Source organism: Typopeltis vanoorti, chromosome 17, assembly GCF_054136105.1.
Source record: "Typopeltis vanoorti isolate ZY-2024b chromosome 17, IOZ_Tvanoo_1.0, whole genome shotgun sequence".
Taxonomy (NCBI): Eukaryota; Metazoa; Arthropoda; class Arachnida; order Uropygi; family Thelyphonidae; genus Typopeltis; species Typopeltis vanoorti.
The window spans coordinates 3,148,407-3,173,845 of NC_143565.1; the positions used below are offsets into that span (position 1 = coordinate 3,148,407).

At 36.7% G+C, this 25,439-nt stretch overlaps 1 protein-coding gene across 3 annotated transcripts in view; it reads left to right on the forward strand.

Annotated features, from left to right (window-relative positions):
• The window catches only part of LOC150097100 (VPS35 endosomal protein-sorting factor-like), a 386,078-nt gene that overhangs the window by 102,963 nt on the left and 257,676 nt on the right, over positions 1–25,439 (forward strand). For all 3 annotated transcript variants that reach the window (XM_090406834.1, XM_090406831.1, XM_090406832.1), the window contains 3 exons: positions 4,229–4,306; positions 11,444–11,588; positions 15,821–15,914. In XM_090406834.1, coding sequence (XP_090262960.1) covers positions 4,229–4,306; positions 11,444–11,588; positions 15,821–15,914 — 317 coding nt within the window. The remainder of the gene's footprint in view (positions 1–4,228; positions 4,307–11,443; positions 11,589–15,820; positions 15,915–25,439) is intronic.

The following is a 25,439-nucleotide window of genomic DNA, read 5'->3' on the forward strand; positions in this document are numbered from 1 at the left end:
GAAAGTTAAAATCATCCAAGGAGATTTGAGTCACAAGCAGTGCACTAAAAATAGGTATTTCTGTGTTGATCAATCAACTAGCCTTTTTTTTTTAAATGATGTAGAGCTGCAACTTGATACCCATCTTCCAATCCAGAACACTTCAACCAAAGTGCCCTGCATTTATTCCCTGATGGTAGATCTGTCTAGCTATGTAAATCCTGATATTTGGGATGTTCCAGTAGGATCACCCGTAACTCTAAAACATCTTGCATAAACAATAGGAAATTAACAGAAAACCTAAAAGCAGTATTCCCTCATCCATGAGTAGCAACCAGCCATGAAACAGGGATGAAACGACAGCCAACCACTAATGTGCAACAGCCAAGTCTCATCCTGTCTAGCTACACCCTCATTGGAGAACTCTCACTCTTCAAAAAAGGCCTCAACTATGCAATATCACCAAGGCCAGTTATCAAACTACACTGGTGTACAAAACGTAAGGACAAACACTATTTCTGAAGATTACAACTGCAAATTCAGACAAATCAGCTCGTGACAAATTTGTATTACTGACGATTTCGAGTAGAAAGTGGATACACATTCAAATTTTCGAATCACACTCAACAAGATAAAAGGCAAAAGGGTGTACTAAGTGAATTGTGTTTGAAGGAAGCTTTATTCATGAAAGAATAAAACTGCAAAATGGATGTCTTGTAATGTCTCAAAGACATCGTCTAGATGATTTCATGTGTGGGACAATTATTGGAAAGGTTAAAGGCTACAGAATTATTGATATTGCCAGAGAGTTTGGAATCTCACATAGGGTTGTATCCAGGCTCTGACCATCATTTCAAACCAGATGCTTGCAGAGAGGTTGTCCTCACTCTACCCCATAGCACGAAGACAGATTTTTGGTTATAACAGCAAAACATGATCGAAAACATGGCAGGTCAGCTTGCAAGTTGGCTCCATTCAAGCACAAGTATGCTGATATCTCAACAAACTGTTGCAAGACATTTGTGACAAATATGTTTATACATGCAAAGAACCATAGTCTGTGTCCCTTTATCCATAGCTCATTATAGAGCACATTTTCAGTGGTGTTGTATCCATAAAAATCGGACAAGACACCAATGGGCTAATCTACTTTTTACAAATGAGAGTAGTTTTAGTCTTTCTTTTGATTCTAGACGACACTTGATCTTGCTTGAAAGTGGTACTGCTTACCAACACAAGAATGTTCTTGAAAGGGATAGATATGGCAGTGCTGGTTTTGGTATGCTTAATGGACACACTGAGCTACAAGTGCTGGGGAAAAGAGACTATTACTGGTGAATAATATTACAGCGAAGTTCTTCAACGTTGTGTTCGCTTGTTCCATGGTGCTGTAGGTGAAGAATTCATTTTTATGGATGACAATGCCACACCATATCATACACGAGCAGTGGAGATACTTCTGGAGACTGATGGTATTAATCAAATCGAGTGGCAAGCATGCTCCCCAGATCTCAACCACATAGAACATGTTTGGCATGCAATAGGGAAATGCATTGCTACTCGAAATTCCCCTCCAGAAAACAGGCAAGACCTTATCCTTGCTCTGAAGGAGAAGTGGGCCAGTTTGTCTCAAGAACTCCTGAATCACTTGGTGCTTCAGGTGTTCGACATTATTAACAGTACCATCAACAGGGTGTAGCATAGAGGCAGCCTGCCTCACGGTGCAGCTTAATAAGGGTGCTCGTTCAGCCATATTGTAGTGGGTGCTGTTGCTATGCTAACAATTCCTGTTAGCATAGCAAGTGCAGAAAGAGGTTTTTCCAAGCTTAAACTGATTAAAAATTATTTGCAAACAACAATGACCCAAGAAAGATTGGTTGGTCTAGCAACTATATCGATAGAGGTGGACATAGCTTATAATTTAAATCTACAAGAACTTATAAACAGTTTTATTGTGCAATATCCCTGTAGAGCAAACATTTAATTAATATTATTATGTAATTGTTTTGCAGTAATGTTTCTCTTTTAATAAAAACAAAGTAGCAATTGGAGATTTTCTTATATTTTTGTCTTATAATCCATCGGGGGCGATATTTAATCGTTTGCCTCGGGGCGTGATCTAATCTGGTGATGGCCCTGATTGTGAAAACTGCATTGCAGTTTTGGGTGGACATATTCTCTATGGAAATGTCTCTCTGCATAGTTATCTGTAAGCACTGTACATTAATTCCTTAACTATGCCCTTAGGAAATTTGTAACTTTTGCCAGCAACATATTGCAATTTAATTTGTACAAAATTTATATCACATTTTTTGTGTAATATAATTTATTAGAATGCTGGCAATAAATTTATGTCTGCATTTGGCTGTAATCATGAAAACATTTTCATCTACAGGTAAAAATTTAGTTTGTCCTTAACTTTTTTGTCACTAGTATAGATCTTATCGTACACTACATTGAAGGATCTCTAAAATTCCGATCTTCCAATGTAACTAATAAAATGTGGCTGGAAACATGTAACATATTAGGTAATCTTAAATCATTAAGTAGCAATCTCACTAAAATGGAAAATGACTGCTATAAAATTTTTAAAAATAAATAAAGATGTTATTACCAAAACCAACAAGGGTAATGCTATTGTTGTTCTTAACCAGATGGCTTACCTATGAACCTATTAGTATCTGACACAATATACAGTTGTTAACTGTATATTGTGTCAGATACCAAAAAAAATTACAATCCAAAAAAATTACATTAAAATATAAATAACAGGTCACAGCTGTGGTTAGTGGCCTTTGGAATGTGGGGTACAATGACAGATTGAGAGAATTTAAATTGCAAAGCCTCATTGAATAGGAGGAAGATGAGAGGAGGGAGGATATGATTGAGACATATAAGCTAGTCAGGGATTGTTATCAGGGTGACATGGAAGAGATTTTTTTATAGAATGGGCGAGGGGGTAGAACAAGAGGTCATTGCTGGTAACTGTATGAGAAGAGTGTGAGGAGTAGGTTCATTGTATGGAGAGTGGTTGGTGAGTGGAATGCATTGCTTGAGTGTGTTGTGAATGTAGATATATTGAATCAGTTTAAATCATGGTTGAATGCCTCCACTTCTCTTTAATTCAGGAGCATCGTGCGACCTGTTCCCACAAATTTTTAGAGCTTTACCAAGGGAATCAGAGAAGAAGTGCTGGAATCCATTGTCACTGGGGATGAAACTATGGTCCTTTATTACGATCCTCTTTCCAAAAGGGAATCTATGGAGTGGCGCAAACCAGGTGAAGTATCGCCAAGAAAAGCCAAGGTCACTCAGTTCACCAAGAAGATCATAATCTTCTGGGATTGCCAGGGAATTCTCTTCATTGACTTCAAGAAAAGGAATGCCAGTGTGAATATTATGTGAATACAGAATATTATGCTTCACTCCTGCACAAACTGCATGATGCCATAAAGGAGAAGAGAGGAGGAATGCTGAGTCATGGTGTTCGCCTACTTCACAACAATGCTCCAGTTCATACGGCTGTTGTTACGAAGGCTGCAGTGAAAGACTGTGGCTTCCAGGAGATTGAACACCCACCCCTACAGCCCAGATCTAGCAACCCAGTGACTCTTCTCGAAACTAAAGAAAGACCTTCGAGGAAGAAAATTTGCAGATGACAGTGAGGTGAAAAATTCAGTTTTAGGCCATTTTGCAGACAGAAGTACAGACTATTTTTTCAATAGCATAGATTATGTTGAAAATCGACACAGTTGTTTTCTTTCTATCACCTCTAAAAGTTAGCCAGACCAGAATCTTATGGAACCACCCTCGTGTGTATGGATATTGCATTAAAATCACTAGTAAAACTTCTACTGCAGTCCTCATGGTAGCTATTTAGATTGGTGCAGAACCGAAGATCAGTTTGATCTTAATGGAATAAGGTTGTAATATTTGGGATAGTATGTTCAGTCTCAGATCTTACAATGTACAAAGATTGTACAATTGCAAAATGTTCACAGACCCATTCGTTTGCTTTATAGATGGAACCAGTGTACATTATCAAAAAAAAACACATCCTGCTATTTCACTGCTTGGTTTATCAGAAAATGAAAAGAATGTCAAAGTTAGGATTTACATGGAAATCAGTAATATTTATTGATTATTTCATTATGAACTTATTAAACTGCATATGAATTTAAATATTTTATTTAGTTAAAATGTTTCATCAAGTACTTGGAAATTAAAACAGTTTTAATTTTTCTTTTAGGAAATTTGGTTTATCAGAGAATTCATTCCAAGGCTGAACTATATAAACCTGGACGAAAAACACCTCTTTCTCTACCAGGTAATTAGAGAAGAATTTATACAAATAAAATCTCTGAAAAAAAATATTTTGCTTGCTTTTTTTTATTTATATTATCATAAGGAAATTTTTGCTAAGAGTTCCAAGATATCTGGAATTGTTGATCTGTTATCTTTCTATAAGGCATGAATGCAGAATATTCTGGCATATTCAAAAGTTTTGATTTAAAAATTAAAAAATAATCTAGATACATTATTCCAATTATATCATCCATTCAGGGAATTTACCCTGAAAAAGAGTACTCACTCATTGAAGATTCTCTCACATCCAGTTTTGTGAAGCACCATGAATATACCATTTTCTAGCCTCTCTGATCAGACTATTTTCATCCTTCCCCATCTTTGCATTTTCTTTTTTTCATATATGTAAATATGGGAGATATTTCCTCACCCCTCTATTTTAAAATTTACATTTGAAAATAGAGGGGAGAGGAAAATAGTCTACCTTCATATATATGTTGGTCAGACTAAATTATCTCTTTTTGCAATTTTCCACAAATGCCTGTGCCCACCACAGGAGTTGAACATGAAACCTCTTGGTTAGAGAGTGGCTGTATTAACTACTTGACCATCCTAGCTCACATGCTAGTAACTTTTGTATAAAGACCAAACATAAAACGTTTGTATATTTTATTTTTTATTTTCAGACACTTGCAGGCATCCAATAAACAGGGTGGTGGCATCACACTAGTCAATTAAACTTCATCTCTCACCTCAAACTAGATCTAACAGAATTAAATGCTCAGTTATCCCACTCTGTCAAATGTTGCTTGAGGTAATTATCCCTCAGTAACTCTTTAACGGTGAGGTGTCCCATAATGAAATTAACCTTTGTTAATTTCATTATGGGACATTAATTAGTTTGCATTATTGAAAACAGTTATCCTTTGTTAGCATTATTGAAACAGTTATCAAAAGTAGTATGTAGTCTTTGGCTTTGGTCTAATAATACGTTTCTCTCTTAATCTGTGCTTTGTTGAAGGTTTAAAGAAGGAAAAAAAACAAGTTTTTGGCTGAAAATGTCTTCCTACAGCATTTGAAATCAGTTAGATTACTTTCAATTGAGGAAATTCTTATAAACGTTTCTCATATCACAATGAGAATTGAAATGAATTCGGTCTTTTCCGAGGAAAGAGCATATCATCCTTCTGACTGCATTATGATCATGTCATTTATTTGTCTCTTATAGAATTAGCACCACCTCTGTATCGTATGCCATCTTAATTCCAGGTGTATCTTCAATTGTCATACATCTCTGTAAACATCCAATGCTGCAGAAACAGTAAATCTTATAAACCCTCAGTTTTTTTTTTCTTTCTTTCTCTTTTTTTATTATTTTTTTAAACAACTAAGATATTCTGTGGCATTGTTGATCTAAGGAAGGATTACTATTACTACACCTTTGAATTCTTGCATTCGATATCTTAGGTGGAGTTTTTAAGATTGTGTTGATTATCTTGAGCTTGTATCCCTTCAGGGACAAGGTTTGTGTGAGGTAAATAGGTTCTTTATTTCTTTCCTTTATAGAAAGATTACAGTAAACCCTTGCCGAGCGCGGATTTGCAGAATGCGATTTTGCACATATGCATTATCTTAATTGTTTCCATTTAATTTGTCCAATGCTAGAATTTCATTCATATGCGGTACGCTGCAGAGCATCGGCCGGCAACCCTGCTTGGCGCTGCCCACTAGCTGAGTGACCTAGGCCAAGTTGCGATCATTTCACTCACGTTAGCAGAGCTGTAATCATGTATTTATCAGTGTTTATCCTCTTCTCCTTTTGCATTTGTATTTCTTTTAATTTCAAAAATTCAATATGACATCTAAGAGGAAGAATGAAGATAATAAAGCAGCAAAAAGACGCAAAGTTTTGACATTATCTCAGAAAATTGAAATTTTAGATAAGTTGAAAAATGGTACACGTCTTTCATCGCTTGCAGAGAACTAGCTATAAATGAATCAAGCATAAGAACAATACGGGAGAATGAAGAAAAGATTCGGTCTAGTGTCAAAGCTTCAGGCGATACTTCGGCAAAGGTTGCTCAAGTTTCAAGAAGAATTCTGCAATCGGAAAAGATGGAAAAAATATTAATAGCTTGGATTGACAATCAAGTAAACGAAAAAGGATCAGTTGTAGATGGTGTTGCTATCCAAAACAAAGCTTTAGATTTGTTTTCTTTCGTTTTAAATAAAGATGGCCAATCGTCAGAGAAAATTGACTTTCAAGCAAGCAAAGGTTGGCTTGAAAACTTTAAGCGTCGTTTTAATTTGCACAATGTAAAGCTTCAGGGAGAAGCTGGCTCTGCAGATAAAGAAGCAGCAGAGAAATTCAAACCCCAATTTTTGAAATTCATTGAAGAGAGGGGTTACGTTCCAAAACTTTTTCAATGCGGATGAGATGGGCCTATTTTATAAGCGAATGGAACAACGAACCTACATCACAAAGGCACAAAAGGTTGACCCAGGTTTTAAAGCTTTTAAGGATAGACTCACTTTGCTTTCTTGTGGAAATGCATGGCAACTTCAAGTGCAAGCCTCTGCTCATTTATCGATCTAAAACGCCTCGTGCATTGCAGGGAAAACATTTTGAGCCCGTTGTGTGGAAGTGGAATAGAAAAGCTTGGGTAACAAAAGCCCTCTTTAATAACTGGTTTGAAAATTCATTCATTAAAGAAGTAAAACATTACTTAGAACAGCAAAACCTGTGCTTTAAAGTTCTCCTAATTCTCGATAATACTCCAGGACACGATGCTGATGCCCTCACAACATTGCATCGAAATGTAGAGGTTTTATTCCTCCCACCTAACACCACTTCCTTAATCCAACCAATGGATCAAGGGATCATAAAAACATTCAAAGCCTATTATGTCAGGCATGTTTACACCTCTGCAAATTAAGCACTAGACGAAGGAAAGCACGACACGCTAATGGCATTTTGGAAGCAATTCAACATAAGCCACTGCATAGAAATGATTCAACTCACATGGAAACAAATGAATTCATCAACATTGAATGCTTGCTGGCATCAGCTCTGGCCAGAAGTTGTCAACAATTTTAAAGGATTTCCGTACAAATTGCAAAAGCAATTGGCGGCGAAGGATTTTCAGATATGGAAGAAGGAGAAGTCAAAGAATTAATCGAGAATGACGATCGAGAAATGACTGAAGAATTGGATCATCTTGTAACACCAGTCGACAGTGAAAGCAGCAATAGTAAAGAAGATAAAGTGCCTTGAACTTACAAGAAGTTAAACGAATTGTTAAAAAAGGCACAGGAACTGTCTGATTTTGCAATGGAGATTGACCCAAATGAAGAAAGAAGAGGACACTTTATGAAAGGCATTGAAAAACTCTGCGCTCCTTACAGCGAAACTTTTAAAGAGTTGCGTCAGTCATTGTACCCAAGCAAAAATCACTAGCTTTTTAAAAAAATAATTGTATCATGTACCTACTTATTAAGCAGTAATAAAAATCCTTTCAATTAACATTTGTTTCATTTTTCCCTTTTAATTACACACAATATTTAGGTTAGTTTAAATTATACATACATACTTTCTTAATTTGAACTACCTAACACATTTTTTTCCATAGAAAGTTAACTTTGCGGAACGCGATTTTGCCGTGCGCGCAATGTATTAATGACGTAACCCCTGCGTTCGGCAAGGGTTTACTGTATTATTAATATTATTATCTGAGACCTCCAGGAAGTCAAGGACTCATTGTGGGAGGCTGTAAATTATCCAACCCAGCTGTCATACCTTCCCTTAAATTCATTTACACAAGATGCACTCACTACCCCTAAGGGAAAATTATTCCACTCACTCACTGCTCTCTGAGAGAAAAACTTAGCTCTTACCCCTTTCTTGAACAACCTTAACTTCCATGGATGCCCCCGTGTTCTCTCCCCACCTTCCATATAACAAAAAATTTCATCATTTGAAATGCTATAACACCCATTCAAAAGTTTATAGCCCTCTATCATATCACCCCTCTTTCTCCTGTTAACCAGAGTCTGTAATCCCCATACTCGCAATCTGTCCTCATTATCTAAATCCCATAATCTGGATATAATCTAACTTCTCTTTGCACCCTTTCCACAGCTTCTTTATCCCTGTGAAACCCCGGAGACCAAATCTGTGCACAGTAATCCAAGTGTGGTCTTATCAAAGCCTTATAAAGAGGCAAAATGACTTCCTTATCCTTACATGTCAAGGTTCGCTTCAGCATAGAAATTATCCTCTGAGTTGTATTTGCAACTTTTGCTATGTGACCTTTGAACTTCAAATTCCTATCCACCAATATACGTCAAGATGCCTTGCCTCTTCAGTTTCTTGTAGCATAAACCCGCTAATATAATATGCCGCTGGATCTAATCACGCCAAAGTGCATAACTTTACATTTACTAACATTAAACTGACAGCCATTTTTGTTTGCCCAGATTTACAGTCTATTCAAATCATTTTGTAATTGTTGAATATCAATAGCATCCCTGATCCCTGCCTATCTTTGCATCATCAACAAACAGTTGCAAATCAGATGATAGACCCTGCTTGAAGTCATTAATGTATAGATTGAACAATAATGGCCCAAGGACTGAACCCTGAGGTACATCACTGGTTACCTTAAATCTGGCAGATTCACACCCATTGTGTACCACTTTTTGATATCTGTCTGTTAACCATCCCCCGATCCAAGTCAATAGATTATGTTCCAATTCCATATTCTCCAGTTTATGCAACAGTCTATCATGTGGTATCCTATCAAATGCCTTAGAAAAATCCAACATTATCATAGTGTATCCATTTCCTTTATCCATCTTGGCATAACATTGTTATAAAATATGAGCAAATTGCTAAAACATGACCTTCCTTTAATAAACCCATGCTGTTCCCTGCAGAGTATAGAATGATTGTCTACCCATTTTTGTATGCGAGTTCTTACTAACTTCTCTAAAATCTTCACTACCACACCAGAAATACTAATAGGTCGGTAGTTAGACACATCAGTTTTTGCACCACCCTTGTGCAATGGAACTATATTTGGTCATTGTACAATGGAAAATTCAGTATGAAGTATTATTATTATACCAAGCCCCCATGGAGTCAAAGACTCAGATAGGAGGTCCTTTTGTCACACACACACACACAGCTCATCATACTGTGCCTTAAACACACTCAAATTCTCTGCAGACACCACACTCTCAGTCAAGGCATTCTGATTATTCACAACTCTGCATGCAAAAAAACCTGCTTCTAACTCTCCTGCTCACACCTGCCTTATACAACTTCCAGGGATATCTCTTCATCCTTTTGAAAACAAGGTGACCAAATCTGTGCATAGTAGTCCATGTATGCCTAATCAGAGCCTTATACAGTGGAACAAGAATCTCCTTACTTCTTCAAGTCAGTGTCCTCTGCATCATTCTCAGAATTCTTTGTGTTGTCCTCACAGTTTTGGCAATCTGTCCCCTAAATTTCAGATCCTTATCCACTATCACCCCCAGATCTCTTATTTCCTCCACCTCCAACAATATATCCCAATCAAGCATAAATTCTAAGTTGCATCTTTGTTTCGTAAATTTTAAAACCTTACATTTAGCAACATTGAACTCACATTCCTATTCCTGTGCCCACACTCAATTTATTCAAGTTTTCTTATAAGGCCACAACATCTTCTGTACTCTTCATAGCTCATCCCAACTTTGCATCATCTGCAAACAACTGAATATCCTTATACAAATCTTTCCCAATATCATTAACATGGAGGTTAAACAGCAACGTTCCTAAAACAGACCCCTGAGGCACACCACTAATGATTTTCTTTTTCTGAGACACTGCTTCCCCATACACAACTTGCTGATAGCTATCAGATAGCCAGTCTCTGATCCATTGCACTATCTAATATCCAACCCCATCCGCTCTAGTTTGAATATCAGCTTATCGTGCAGTAATCAACGTCTATCAAAAGCCTTCACAAAATCTAAGTATTCCACTGTGTATCCCTCTCCTCTGTCCAAGGAATCTGTCACGTTATTGTAATAAGTAAGTAGATTACTAAAACATGACCTCCCTTTAGCAAATCCATGCTGTTCATCAAAGATAATATCATTATTGTCAACCCAATTCTTGATCCTAGTTCTCACCAGCTTCCCCAACAACTTAAACCACAACACCTGACACACAGATAGGCCTGTAATTTGATGCTTGAGTTCTATCACCTTCCTTATGAAGCATCACAATCTTACTCTTCTTCCACTCCTTTGGAACTTGACCCAGTGCAAGACTCATATTAAAAATATTTGTTAAGGCAGATGTCAACTCACTGGCACCTTTCAGAATATGTGGTGATATAATATCAAACCCTCACAGCCTTAACATCAAGTTTGCTCAATTCTCCATACACCTCTTGCTCACTTGCAGCCAGTCTCTCCTTAGCATCAACTGATCTCAAAGTCTCCATGATGTCACATTCACAAGAATGAAAGACCTTTATAAATTGCTTATTAAACATTTCATCTATATCTTCTGTAGCAGTTGTTCTTATACCATTTTCTGCAATCAATTTCATCCTTCCATAATAATTTTTTTTTTCTGGCTACATAAATCGAAAGAACTCCCTGGGATTCTTTTTGGCTTCATTAGCTAACTGCTGCTCATACTTCACTTTTCCTACCCTTACCAACCAAGTCACCCTCCTTGCCTGGAAATCTTTCCTGTATAGAAAACTTTACTCCAGATCTGGTTCCCGAATCAGCAGAAGAAACTTGCCATAACTGTTTTTTTTTTTAAGATAGAGAATTGATCCCTAGGTTTTATTTTGAAGTCATACATATTGTATGTTTATTTTGTATATATGCTATTCTTCTAGACATCATACATTCAGATATATTGTGAATATTTAAGGATTCAAAGATGAAAAATTTTTCATGAAAAAATTTAAATTGCATGTAAAAAAAGAACCTTTTTATGCATAATTAGATTATGGTATTAGTAATGCTATTTTAAGAAACTTTTTTACTGCTAATTATTATTATTATTGCTTCATTGAGAATTATTTTTAAAATTTTGTTTTCTTTCAACTTTCGTCTCAAAAATTCATTTCTTACAATCTTTCCTGTATAGAAAACTTTACTCCAGATCAGGTTCCAGAATCAGCAAAAGAAACTTGCCGTAACTGGTTTTTTAAGATAGCATCAATTAGAGAATTGATCCCTAGGTTTTATGTTGAAACTGCTATTTTGAAGTCATACAGCTTTCTCACTCAAGGGTATGTTTTGTCAATTTTCTTTTCATGTTTTAGTGCATTTTACTTTAGTGTGTTCTATTATAATTATTATTACATAAGCATCTCCATGGAGCTCAGAGTTTTATCATATGAAACCCACACTAACCATTAGTGCCACAATGAATATTATACTTCTGCTTAGTCATTTGCTGACAGAACACTCATGGCTATCTCTGGTTCTGTTTCACTCATTACTCGTTTACTACTCACTAAACAAAAAATTATGTCTTTGCATCATGGCTAACCACACCATTGTAGAACATTCATGGCCAACCTCTTGTTCTTTCACATTCAGTGATGTAATCAAAATTATTATTACTATTATTATTATTATACAGGTATCTCCAAGAATTCCAAAAACTCATCGCAGGAGATCCTTTATTCACATAATACCAATCATACCTCTCCTTAAACTCATTCACTTATGAAACACTCACAACCACCTCTGGCAACCCATTCACCACCCTCCATGCAAAAATTCTATTCCTAACACCCTTGCTAACCACACTCTTACACAATTTCCAATGGTGATCCCTTATTCTCTCCCTTCCTGTCATATACTGGAAAATGTATTCAGTCTCAATCCTATAAAACCTCTTAAATAACTTATATACTTCTATCATGTTTCCTAATTTTTACCTATCAGATGGTTTTTGAACAACAGACTGTCAAACTATTCTAGGCAGAATTCCATAAACCTGTCACAATCTTTGTCATTCACCTCTGGATGCTCTTCACAACTTCTTCATTCCGTCAGAATTCTGGTGTCCAAATCTGCACACACTAGGCCAGGTGTAACCTTATTAAAGTCTTATGTAGGGGAAAAATTACCTCACTATTCCTTCTTGTTAGCATGTTCTTCAACAACCACATAATATGATGTACTGTTTAGGTTACTTTTGCAACATGCCTGCTATTTAACTTCTTGTCCACAATCACTCCCAAGTCTCTGGCCTCATTACTTTCCTGCAGTTCCATCAGTATGGTGTACACAGTTTGGGATCTCTTCCCAAAGTGCATCACTTTACACTTGGCCATTAAACTTGCCTTTTGCCCATACTGCTAGTCACTTTAAGTCTTCCTGCAGGATCTCTATATCATCTTCATTTACCTATCAGATGGTTACTCTTTCCAGTTTAGCATCATTCATCAGCAAACAACTGAATATTTCCTGTCAGATCATTTCCTATATCATTGATGTATAAATTAAGCAACAGAGGACCAAGTTTTGATCCCTTTGGTACCCCACTGGACACTTGCCCTCTCCTGGACTTGAGTCCTCCATAAACAACTTTTTGATATCTGTCAACCCATTTACATTGTCCAAATCACAATTCATATCTGTCCCTATTTGATCCAATTAATGCAGTAGAGTTCGATGAAGAGTTTGACAGATGCCTTTTCAAAGTCTTGCAATATCACTGAGTAGCCATTTCTCTTTTCCAACTCCATTGTCACTTTATCATAAAAGTAATCAAATTACTAAGGCAAACCATGTTGTTCTTTATAGAGTATCATATTTCTATCCACCCAGTCCTGAATTCTGTCTTCTACCAATTTTTCCAATACTTTAGCTACCACTCCTGAGATACTGATTGGCATATAATTTGCTACTTCTAATTTGGAGTCTTCTTTATGTTGCAGAACTATTTTGCCGTCTTTCCACTTCATTGCCACCATCCTAGTACTGAGCCTTAAATTAAGCTGGTTGTCAGGGAGCTACTAATTCCCTTGCACTTTCTTATAGTACATGGGATGATATGCCATCTGATCCCTTGGATGTGTTTGCAATGAGGTTCTGCAATATTTTAAGCACCTTCATTTCTTCAACCTCTATTCTTTCGTCAATCAACGTTACATTACCACCTAGATGGTACACCCTGTATAAATCTTATTCAGTAATTCAACTATTTGATTTGTTTCTGTTACCTTCCCACCACAATCACTTCTTAAAGTCATTCTTCCATCGTCATTCCTCCTTTTACTTACCATATAGCAAAATGACTGTTTAAGATTTCTTTTGGTCTCATCAATTAGCTTTCTCTGATAATTAGCTTTGGCCTTCCTTATTATATTTGTCACTCTTCTTGCTTTGTACTCATGGGCATGCTGATCATCTTTCCTTTATATTCCCTCCACAACTTTGTTTTTTCTGCAACTCTTGCTTATTGATAATATTCATCCATCTAACTCCTACTAGATTTATCCTTCTCACTGTTGGTATACATTCTGATACTTTGCTTTTTGAAACGCTCATTGACAATCTCCCATACATCACAAACATCTATCCTCTGCAAATTCTTAGACTATTGCAGTACTGAAAGTTGACTCCTGAGCTTTTCATAATCACTTGCTTTGTAGTTCCACACGTGTCCCTTCTTAACAGAAAATTCTGCATGTCTGGCAATCTCCCTGGTTAGAAATGCACGATCACTTTCTCCAAGTGAATGCAGCATAGCTTGATTGGTTAGTGTTGAGTGCTGATGCTATGATCAGATCCAACACTTTCAAACATCTTATTCCCTCCATTAGATGCTGTCTCATTATTTATCTCTCAGCAGTTGTAGAAATGTCATTTCCTTCCCTTTCTGAGTTATGTTTGTGTGTACCAGTAGAATTTAACAAAGCTGTATAGAAAATATGATGTGATTTGTCCTTAAATTATATTATTTACATTAGCATTTAGCTGCATTGTATTGCTAATATAAAATCTTGTATAGAATAAAAATAGAAGTTTTTTTTTCTATGTCGATTTTACATGGGCAATTAAATTACACAAAATATTTTTAATTAAAATAATGTCTAACTCACTTTACTGTATTAAATCTGGTAACAAATTAGAATATTTAAATAAGAACCACTAAAATTAAGCTCAGACAGGATTAGGCAAATAGGCCTAAGGCTAGTGACAATAGCGAAGGTCACCGGATTCTGAGTTTTCCCACCAAAACCCAATGATAGCGTGGGTGACGGAGAAAACCCTCCAGTAAATCTGGTGGACTTAATTTGAAGAAGGGCCAAGGTCGGGAGAATGATATAAAAGACAGAGATTGAGGGGCCACAACTCTCCATCTACACCACTTAATCCACCAACAACATCAAATTACCACTACCATCATCATCATCTACACCAACACCTTCTACTGCCCACCACCACTAATATTTTCTGTCTGTAAATTGTACGTGTTCTGAAGGCCAATTTGTCTGTATGCAGGATGAAAATCCCAAGTTTCTAGGAGAAAATATCCTTCTACCTCCATATGAGATCGGCTAGCTCACCCTCAATTGAAAAAAAAAAAAACCATATAAAGAGTCCTCTCATCATGACAAGAATTGAACTTATTTTCTAATCGAACATGCTGTCGTTCTTCCAATTGCACTACAGAGGCTTCTCAACATCTTTGAAATGCATCTCGTCTCAAAATGTGGATATCTGCAGAATTTCCTTTGGCCAGAATTTCTGTGGCATAACAAAAGCCACAGAAACGGTGAATCTTGTAAATGTCCAGTTTCTTTTGGGGGGAGGGGGGGGGACTGTAAGAACCAGGATATCTTGTTAGTAGTGAAAGCTACTTTTATTTTGTAGTTTTTAAACAAATAAGAGGTTCTGTTAGGAATATTGTGGATGTTGGGAAGGATTACCACACCTTTAAATTCTGTATTCAATATCTTTGGTGGAGTTTTTAAAAATCTTGTTGATTAGCTTGATCATTATATATCCATTGAGGGATAAGGTTTGTGTGAGGTAATGAAGTTCTTCCTTTCTTTCCTTTATGGTAAAGAGAGATTGTAGGCTGTGTCTCTCAGTGTTTTGATCATACCTATCTTCTGTAAGGGATGGTGGAGAGAGGAGAAGGCATGTAGGAATCTACCAATGTTTGAGTTTTCTGTATAATGAAAAATGAAGTCTCTACACAGAGACTTCTACGAGAATGTATTGTAGAAACTTTAGTTTCTTTGAAGAATTTTGCCATTACTAATCAGTTTGTATTTTATATATAACCAAGACTTTCCTCTGATGCAGAGGGAATTTCACGCTTTTCTTATTATTGGCCATATCATATTTTGATAGTTAACAATGTGCAATAATGTGTGATTGTATTATCATTTTTAAACAAAAAGATAATTTATAACAACTTCCAAACAGAATCACCTTGATGATTCTGTTTAAATAATTTAAGTGGTTTTATATATTTAGACATTTTCTTGCATAGAGAATATTCTCGAGCATTAACAAGGCTCACAAAGATGATAAGAGGTATTGGAGATCCCTTAGTAGCAGCATATGCACGATGTTATCTTTGTAGGGTAAGTAGCTAATTTCTTGAAGAACAGTATACTTTTCAGAGTTTACAGATAATAATTTAAAATTTAGCACTTTCTTTAAATAGGAAACAAATAGAAAGAGTGGCAAAGTTTAAATATCTTGGATGCTGGTTAAATGAAGATTGCAATCCAGAAATGGAAATAAAAGTTAGAATTGAAATGGCAAGAAAAAATTTTCTCTTGATGAAATCAACACTGTGTAACTGCAGTTTAAACTTAGAGCTTAGAGTACGCATGGTTAAAGGCTATGTATGGTCTGTACTGCTGTACGGTGCAGAAACTTGGACCTTGAAGACAACATCAATAAAAAGACTTGAAGCCGTTGAGATGTGGTTATACAGACGAATGTTAAAAATCTGTCTGCAAAAACGTCCAATCAGGAAGTACTGAAACAAATGGGGAAATCACGTGAACTTTTAGATACCATAAAAAGAAGGAAAACTGCATATCTTGGTCACCTACTTCGTAATGAAAAATATAAGATACTTCAATTGATTATAAAAGGGAAGATAAATGGAAGAAGAGGACAAGGAAGACGAAGAAAATCTTGGCTGGCAGATATCAAACAGTGGACTGGTATGAACTCTGAGAGACTGCTCAGAATAGCTGAGAATCGCTCAAAATTTGCCAAGGTGGTTGCCGACCTCCAATAGGAGATGGCACTCAAAGAAGAAGAAGAATTTAAAAATGCATTTTCTTTAGCAGTCTTGATATCTATCCATTTAGTGGTTAATATTTTTGAATTCATTATTGCAAATGCTATACTTAAAAATTTTGTTATGCAGCATAAGATGAATTTCTATGAGATTAAATTTTTGCAATAAGGATTCAGTGATAATTTGTCATATTAAAGTTGGAATATTCCAGAAACTAATTTTCTTATTAAACTATTAAGAATAATAGATATTATTTCTAGAAAATTTTCCATGTTACTTCTATAAATAAATATTAATTTTTTGTATTTTCACAAAATTTTTTGTATTTTTATATTTTACATCTGGCCACTCAATTGATATTGAGCATCATCTGTTGTATGGCAATATTACTGAAGTATGACTGAAAAGAAAGGGGGGGGATGTGGAGATAGGAATATATAGAGTAATTGTGGGTAAGACAAAAGGCATGAGAATTTAAAATCTGGGTTTCATGTGTGGGCTGTGAATTCTTTGGGAATAAGGTGAAAGATAGAAATTTCTGGAGAAAGGAGAAGGGTAGAATATGATGAAATAAAATTAAGGGTGTTTCATCATATTCTTTCCTTCTCCTTTCCCTAAAAATTTCAATCTTTCACCTTCCCAAAGAAATTGCAGCCCACTCATGAAACCTGGATTTTAAATTCACATACCTTTTATCTTACCCGCAATTCCTCCACATTTCCCTCTCTCCACATGTCCAACCCCCTCCCTTCCTTTTCAGTCATACTTCATACTTCAGTATCACCATATGCTGCATCCTGCTCAATAAGAAGACATCCTACAAAGGTATGTCCAAAATTATTCCTTATATTCTTCATGTATCTGTCTGTCTTTAAAACATCAGTAATGCCCTAAAATTGAATAAAAAGCCAATAACATCATAAAAAGGATACTCCTAAACAAAAATAGGCAAATGCTTGGCTTATATATATATATACCAATTTTGGTTGGGTGTACTTTCGTAGCTTATGCAACCATGCTACAAAATTCACATTAGTTTGCCTTATGATTGCATTTTTATTGATGTATGAAAGTTTTAAGAGTGCATAGTGCACCAGTGCTCATCTTAATTAGTCTAATGCAATTAATTCTAGAATAACTTTGAATACTTTAATTTATCGATTAATTGTAACCAAATCTGTGCAGAGTAGGGGACAATGTGTTTGCTTTAAGATATATTAGAAAACAATAATGAAGGAGAATGCTATATTTGGTTGGTATATTTGAATTACTCATCATCATCATCAAATTCTTGCCATGTACCCCTCAAGGAGTGTACAGGATATGATAGTACTACATGAAAAAAAATTTACATCATTACTAACTTCCTATCTACAATTTTCCTCCAAATCAGTCTGTTACTTGTCAAGACTCCAACATTATCAGATCTTATATTTCTATCGTCTAAGGCACTTTGTACTTATCAATCCACCTATATCTTGGTCTTCCTCTGGGTCGTTTTCCTGCCAACCTGGCAGAGAACACTTGTTTTGCTAATCTTTCTTCGCCCATTCTGTTTAAGTGACCATACCACCTGAGATTAGCTCTTCATGTTGGAGGCTTAATGGATTTTTTACAACACTCAAAAAGAATTAAAATAGAATTTAATACTTCCTATATTTCGTCCTAGTCACTAGGACATCTACGGGGATTACAAAAACGATTAATGTAACATATACACAAATAACAAACAATACTAAGTCCAACCACATGGGTGACACTAAAGTCCTATCTCGGTAGAGCACCCTCTAAGGGCAGTAGTAGGTGGCCTGGAATGTAAGGTGGGAACTCTGGTGATGTTTCCCAAATCTTCGGAATCATTCTGTTTAAGTGACCATACCACCTGAGATTAGCTCTTCATGTTGGAGGCTTAATGGATTTTTTACAACACTCAGAAAGAATTAAAATAGAATTTAATACTTCCTATATTTCGTCCTAGTCATTAGGACATCTACGGGGATTACAAAAACGATTAATGTAACATATACACAAATAACAAACAATACTAAGTCCAACCACATGGGTGACACTAAAGTCCTATCTCGGTAGAGCACCCTCTAAGGGCAGTAGTAGGTGGCCTGGAATGTAAGGTGGGAACTCTGGTGATGTTTCCCAAATCTTCGGAATCATTCTGTTTAAGTGACCATACCACCTGAGATTAGCTCTTCATGTTGGAGGCTTAATGGATTTTTTACAACACTCAGAAAGAATTAAAATAGAATTTAATACTTCCTATATTTCGTCCTAGTCATTAGGATATCTACAGGGATTACAAAATCAATTAATGTAACATATGCACAAATAACAAACAATACTAAGCCCAACCACATGGGTGACACTAAAGTCCTATCTAGGTAGAGCGCCCTCTAAGGGCAGTAGTAGGTGGCCTGGAATGTAAGGTGGGAACTCTGGTGATGTTTCCCAAATCTTCAGAAGCTTAATGCAACCGTATTTGTTGAGATTTGGTTGGTTTTTGAGAGCTGCTGCTGCTTCTAAGAAAAGTCTCTCTTTCTTGAATTTGCTGTGGTGGAGCATGGTGGTTTTCTTCCATGATACCCTGTGGGTGGTGTCCAAAACATGGTCAGCCAAGCTTGAATGGCCATAGTTGTGTTTGAAGATGTAAGACTTGTGTTCCTCTAGACGGATGGATGCTGATCTGCCTCTGTCCAAAGTACGCCAGCTTACAGCAACAGGGTACTTTGTAAACTCCAGGCAGCGAGAGAGGAGGGAGCTGATCTTTCGTAGAACGGATAAGGGTAGCAAGTTTTTGGTGGGGCTTATATACTGTGTGTAGGTTGTACTGTTTTAGTATCTTGGCTATTTTTTCGGATGTGCCACGGAAGTAGGGTATGGTGATGGCATTTGTAAAATCTTGTTGACAAGAAGGACGGGGAATGGGGGAGGAGTTGATTATTTTTTTGATACTGTGATCGCTGTAGCCATTGGAGAGGAAAGGGCTGTGTATGTGGTTAAGCTCAGTAGTGAGGGCAGTTCCACTGGAACAAAGATTGTGGGCTCTCTTGGTAAGAGTTTTAATAATGCCATATTGTTGAGAGGGGTGGTGGTGGGAGAGTTTGTGAATATATCTGCCTGTGTGTGTGGGTTTTCTGTATACGGTGAAGGTAAGTGTATCATTAGACAGGCGTGTGACTAAGGTGTCTAGGAAGGGTAAACAATTGTTCTTTTCCTTTTCCATAGTGAACTGGATTCTTCGATGTAGACTATTGAGATGACTGAGGAAGGAGTCTAACGTGTCTGGGCCATGACGCCCAGGCACGTTAGACTTTATATTACGTTAGACTTTATAGACTTTATACTTTATAGACACGTTAGACTTACCATATCTGTGAGATTAGCTCTGCTAACGCATTCCTGGTTGCTGACAATGTCAAGCTCTTTCCTAATATCCTCGTTTTTAATATGATATTGCCATTGATGCCATCTGTTCACGCCTATAATCTTTCTCAGGACTCTCATATCTGCGGTCTCTAGGCTTTGGTCAAGTGTTTTACTTCTGACTCAGCTCTCAGATCCATAAGTTAAAACTGGTTTGAACACCGTCTTGTATACAGCTAATTTAGTGTTCTGACTAATTTCTCTCTTATTCCATATGAATTTATTCAATTGACTTCCCACCATACCAGCTTTGCTGATTCTGTTATCTATTTCTATATTTAATTTACCATCTTCAGTAAAAATCGTGCCTAAGTAGCTGAAATGTTTTACATGTTCCACAGGTTCTCCATTCACAACACAGTTGACACATTTTCAATGATTCTGCCTATTTTCATTGTCTTTGTTTTTTTATTGCTGACCTTCATACCATATCTATTACAACAGTTATTCAATTTAGTCAGAGAATCCTGCAGACTTGTAGCAGATTTATTTAGAAGTATAACATCATCTGCATAAAGCAAAGAACTGACATTAACATCTCCAATTTTGATATCATGTTTAATACCACTTTCCTTCATAATGTGATCCATATAGATAATGAATAACAGAGGGGATAAACTTTGAATTACTCAAAGGTGTAAAATTTGGAAGAGGAGGATGAGGCTTACCTCCTGACTATAATACTGTTTCCCATTGTAAATATGGGCAAAAAAGTTATACATTTATCTAAAATTATATATTAAAAACTTGCCTACCATGTCATTTCACACTAACGTGGTAGGCAAGATGACTTCTGAGCAGTTTAAAAAAACTACTTGAACACTAAGAATTTGACTCACTGCACCATCTGTACCTCTTTTCAAAGGGTTCAAAGGTGTATATATTTTGAACACACACACGCACACAGAGGCTATTAACATGAATGTGATGCAATGTTTACACATCGAAAGTGTCCTCTCCATGAAGCATTAGTATATTGTGTTTACTTTTAGGAATCACGCGATGTCTGGAAACAATTAGGGGAGTCTTTAACGTGAATAAATGCAAAAATATAATATCAGTGATATCGCTATTCCATGGATGAGCACCACACACCTACCACTCCTGAAGTATTCGCCCCTGATATATTGACCACATACATGAGAGCTCTCATAACCTATTACATAACAGCGTCCTGTGTGGACAACTGATTAGAGAGAAAAATAGAATTAGTTAATGTGTTTCTTGAAAAGTTGAGAGTGATTTTCATTGCAAAAGATTAAATTATTATTATTAGTAGTAGTAGATTATTATTAGTCCATGTAGTCAACGACTCATCACCGGAGGTCCTCTATCACACACACAATTCATCAAACCATGACTTGAATGCATTCTCTGTCTCCACACTCACCACACTTCCAGGCAATGCATTCCACCACCCACAACTCTCAATGCAAAAAATGTACTACTCACCTCCTTGCTCACACCCTCCTTATACAGCTTCCAAGGATGGTCTCTTGTTCTTCCTCTGTCTCCACCCATTCTGTAAAATATGTTGGCCACATTAATCCTGCAATGACCCCTTACCAACTTATATGTCTTGGTCACATCCTTCTATCCACTAGACTCTGTAATTTATTTCCCTAAATCTGCCTTCATCCTCTACATTACAGAGAATGGAAATCACCCTAGTCAATCATGTCTAAACCTGTTCCAATATCTCTTCATTATTTTGAAAAAATGTGACCAAATCTGCACACAGTAATCCATATATGTTCTGATCAAAGCCTTATACAAAGGAATTGTAACATTCCTTACTTCTACATATCAGCATTCTCTTCATCATTCCCATAATATGCTGTGCTGTCCTTACAATATTAGCAAAATGTCCATGAAATTTCAGGTCCTTATCAAACAACACTCCCAGAACCCTTATCTCCTTCATCTCCTCTAAATTATCCTCACTAATCTTATGCTCTGCATCCTATCTGTGCTTTCTTTAAAACTTTCCTATCTGAGCTAACTTTAAAACCTTACAATTTGCTATGTTAACCTGTTAGCCCCATTCATATGCCCATTCAGAAAGTCCATTCAAGTCCCCTTGCAAGGCTACAACATCCATTGTACTCTGCATAGTTCTTCCCAACTTTGTATGACCTGCAAACAACTGTATATCACCATTCAATCCCTTACCAATATCATTTACATGCAAATTAAACAATGGTTAAGCAATGGTTCCAAAATAGACCCTTGGGATATACCACTGGTAACCTTCCTTCTCCAGGATATCGCTCCGCATACACAACTTGCTGATACCTATCAGACAACCAATCTCCAATCCAATGCGCTAATGTACTATCCAACCCCATCTGTTCCAGTTTAATTGCCAGCTTGTCATGTGGCAATCTATCAAAAGCTTTAGCAAAATCTTAATATACCACCTTGTATGCCTCCCTTAATCCATTACACCCGTCACCTTGTTATAATAAGTAGATTACTAAAACACAACCTTCCTTTAGCAAACTCATGCTGTTCATCGAACAGAATTTTGTTGTTTTCAACCGAATTCTGAATCCCGGTTCTCGCTAGTTTCTCTAACACCTTTACTACAACTCTGGGCAAACAGATTGGCCTATGATTCAAAGCCTTAGTCTTATCATCCCTTTATGAAGCAGAATAATTTTTTCCCTCTTTCTACTTCTTTGAAACTTGGGAAAATCTAAGACTCAAGTTAAACAGATAAGTTAAAGATGTTGTCAACTCCCTGGAACATTCCCTCAAGACACATGATGATATACCATCAAGTCCTATAACTTTATTGACATCAAGTTTACTCAGTTCCTCCTATACCTCCTGCTCAGTCACTCACCATCAGCAGCACCTCCTCCCTTCCCACTGCTTTCAAATTCTGCATGATGTTACTTTCACAAGGATGAAATACCTTTATGAACTGTTCATTCAACATCTGTACTAAATCTTACTCAGTAGTTATCATTCTACCCTTCTCTCCAATCATTATTATCCTTCATTGGTTATTCTTTCTTCTGCTGGATGTGTATCGACAAAAGTGATCTCATTAGCTAACTGCTGCTCATATACTGTAGTTTTGCTACCCTTACCATGCGAGTTACCTCTCATGCTTGTTTTCTTTGTACTCCTTGTGTGACCAACTATTACCACCGCTCATCTTATGCTGCCTGCATAATGGCTTCATCTTCCAAATTACATACTTCACACTTCATTCATGCATCCACCTTATTTGAACTTTTGACCTTTGGGATGCATTCAGATATTGCTTCTGCCAGACAGTTCCTGAGCAGGTCTCAAGCAGCAGTGATCTCCTTTCCTCTCTTGCTTGTTTTCTTTGTACTCCTTGTGTGACCAACTATTACCACTGCTCATCTTATGCTGCCTGCATAATGGCTTCATCTTCCAAATTACATACTTCACACTTCATTCATGCATCCACCTTATTTGAACTTTTGACCTTTGGGAATGCATTCAGATATTGCTTCTGCCAGACAGTTCCTGAGCAGGTCTCAAGCAGCAGTGATCTCCTTTCCTTCCAATTCTTCTTTCCACTATATAGCTACAATCTCTCCTCAGCTTGTCATAATCACCAGCCATATATCCCTTTCTAACAGAAGTCCTCATATGACTTTCCACCACCCAAGTAATCACCTGATGGTCACTCTCACCAAATGAAGTGATTCAGTAACTAATTTACAATAACATCCCCTGATAAGATAATCAAATCCAATACTCTTGATCTGCATGTATCGTCTATTATGTTATTGCATAAGTTAGTTGTCCCTGAAAAACCCAAGAGATTCATTCTCTTTGTTCACAGATGCTATCTTTTCACTCATAATGATACATAAATCATCCATAATAATCACCTTTTTCTTAGTAGCTAGATGATTTGCCTATACAAGGGTGGTCTGAAAAGTTCTTGGCCTCGACCGATGGCAACACTATTGGCAAGATTTTTTTTTCTTAAGTTGGTACATCTATCATAAGCATCCATGCGAAATTGCAAATCATTCTATCAAGAGTTTGTTTTATACAGCTATCTGAAGCAAAAGTGTTGTCTATATCCCTTGAAATGGATAAAATTGAGTATCGTGCAGTTTTAAAATTCTTTGTAAAAGAATGTGAAAAGAAATTCATTCGAAGTTCATAAAAGTTTATGGGCACTCTTCTCCTTCACTTTCAACAATTAAGAAATGGGCTACCAAAATGAGGCCGTACCAGCCTTGAAGATGATCCACTTGAAGGATGTCCAAAAAATGTAACAACACCAGAAATCATTGATCAAGTGCACGATATGGTATTGGATGACCGACGAGTTAGAATGCGTGAAATTGCTGAGACTTTAGGCATATCAAAGGAATGTGTAGGATATATTTTGCATGAAGAATTGCAAATGAAAAAACTTTGTGCAAGATGGGTGCTGCACTTGCTCACAGCAGATCAAAAATGCACTCGCATGAAAATCTCTGAACAGTGCTTTAAGCATTTTAACAAGAAAAAAATTAATTTTGTGCATCGATTTATTACTATGAATGAGACTTGGATTCACCATTACACACCAGAATCCAAACAGCAGTCAAAACAGTGGACAGAAGTGCTGGTTGTTCAGCACCAAAGACGACAAAGTCGGTTCCATCAGCAGGAAATGTCATGGTATCGGTGTTTTGGGATGCTCAAGGCATTTTGTTTATTAATTATCTTGAAAAGGGTAAAACAATAACTGGGGAATATTATTCTGATCTTTTAACCAGACGATGAAAAATTTTGTGAGAAAAAAAACCCTGTTTGCAGAATGAAAAAAATCATCTTTCATCAGGAAAATGCACCTTGCCCACAAAGGTGTTTTGGCAATGGGAAATTAAGGGACCTGCACTATGAATTGTTGGAACATCCACCCTGTTCCCCTAATTTGGCTCCCTCTGACTTCTATCTTTCCCAAAACTGAAACTCTTCCTCACTGGTTAGTGTTTTTCTTTGAATCAAGAGGTGATTGCAGCTGTAGAGGGGTATTTTGCAGATCTTACTGAGAACTTCTATAGGGTCAGGCTAATGGTGCTGGAACATCGTTGTAATAAATGTATTAGTCTTAAGGGAGATTATGTTGAAATTATAAATTCGATTTTTCATTGTTAGGCCAAGAACTTTTCAGACCACCCTCATACATTTCCTTCTCACTGCCCTCCACATAGTCAGTAACACCCAACTAGATACTTCATTCTGTTCCCCTCTACCTCACACCATATTGCTTCAAAACAACTGCCACTATTTATTTCTTTCATTAGTCACCTTAGATGGAGATAACTATCTGCTACTATCAACAGCATTCCTTTTCCCCCACCCCTTCTATGCTGCCTTTCCTCAAGAAAAATATCCATCTAGCTGTATTCCTGTCAGAATGTAATAC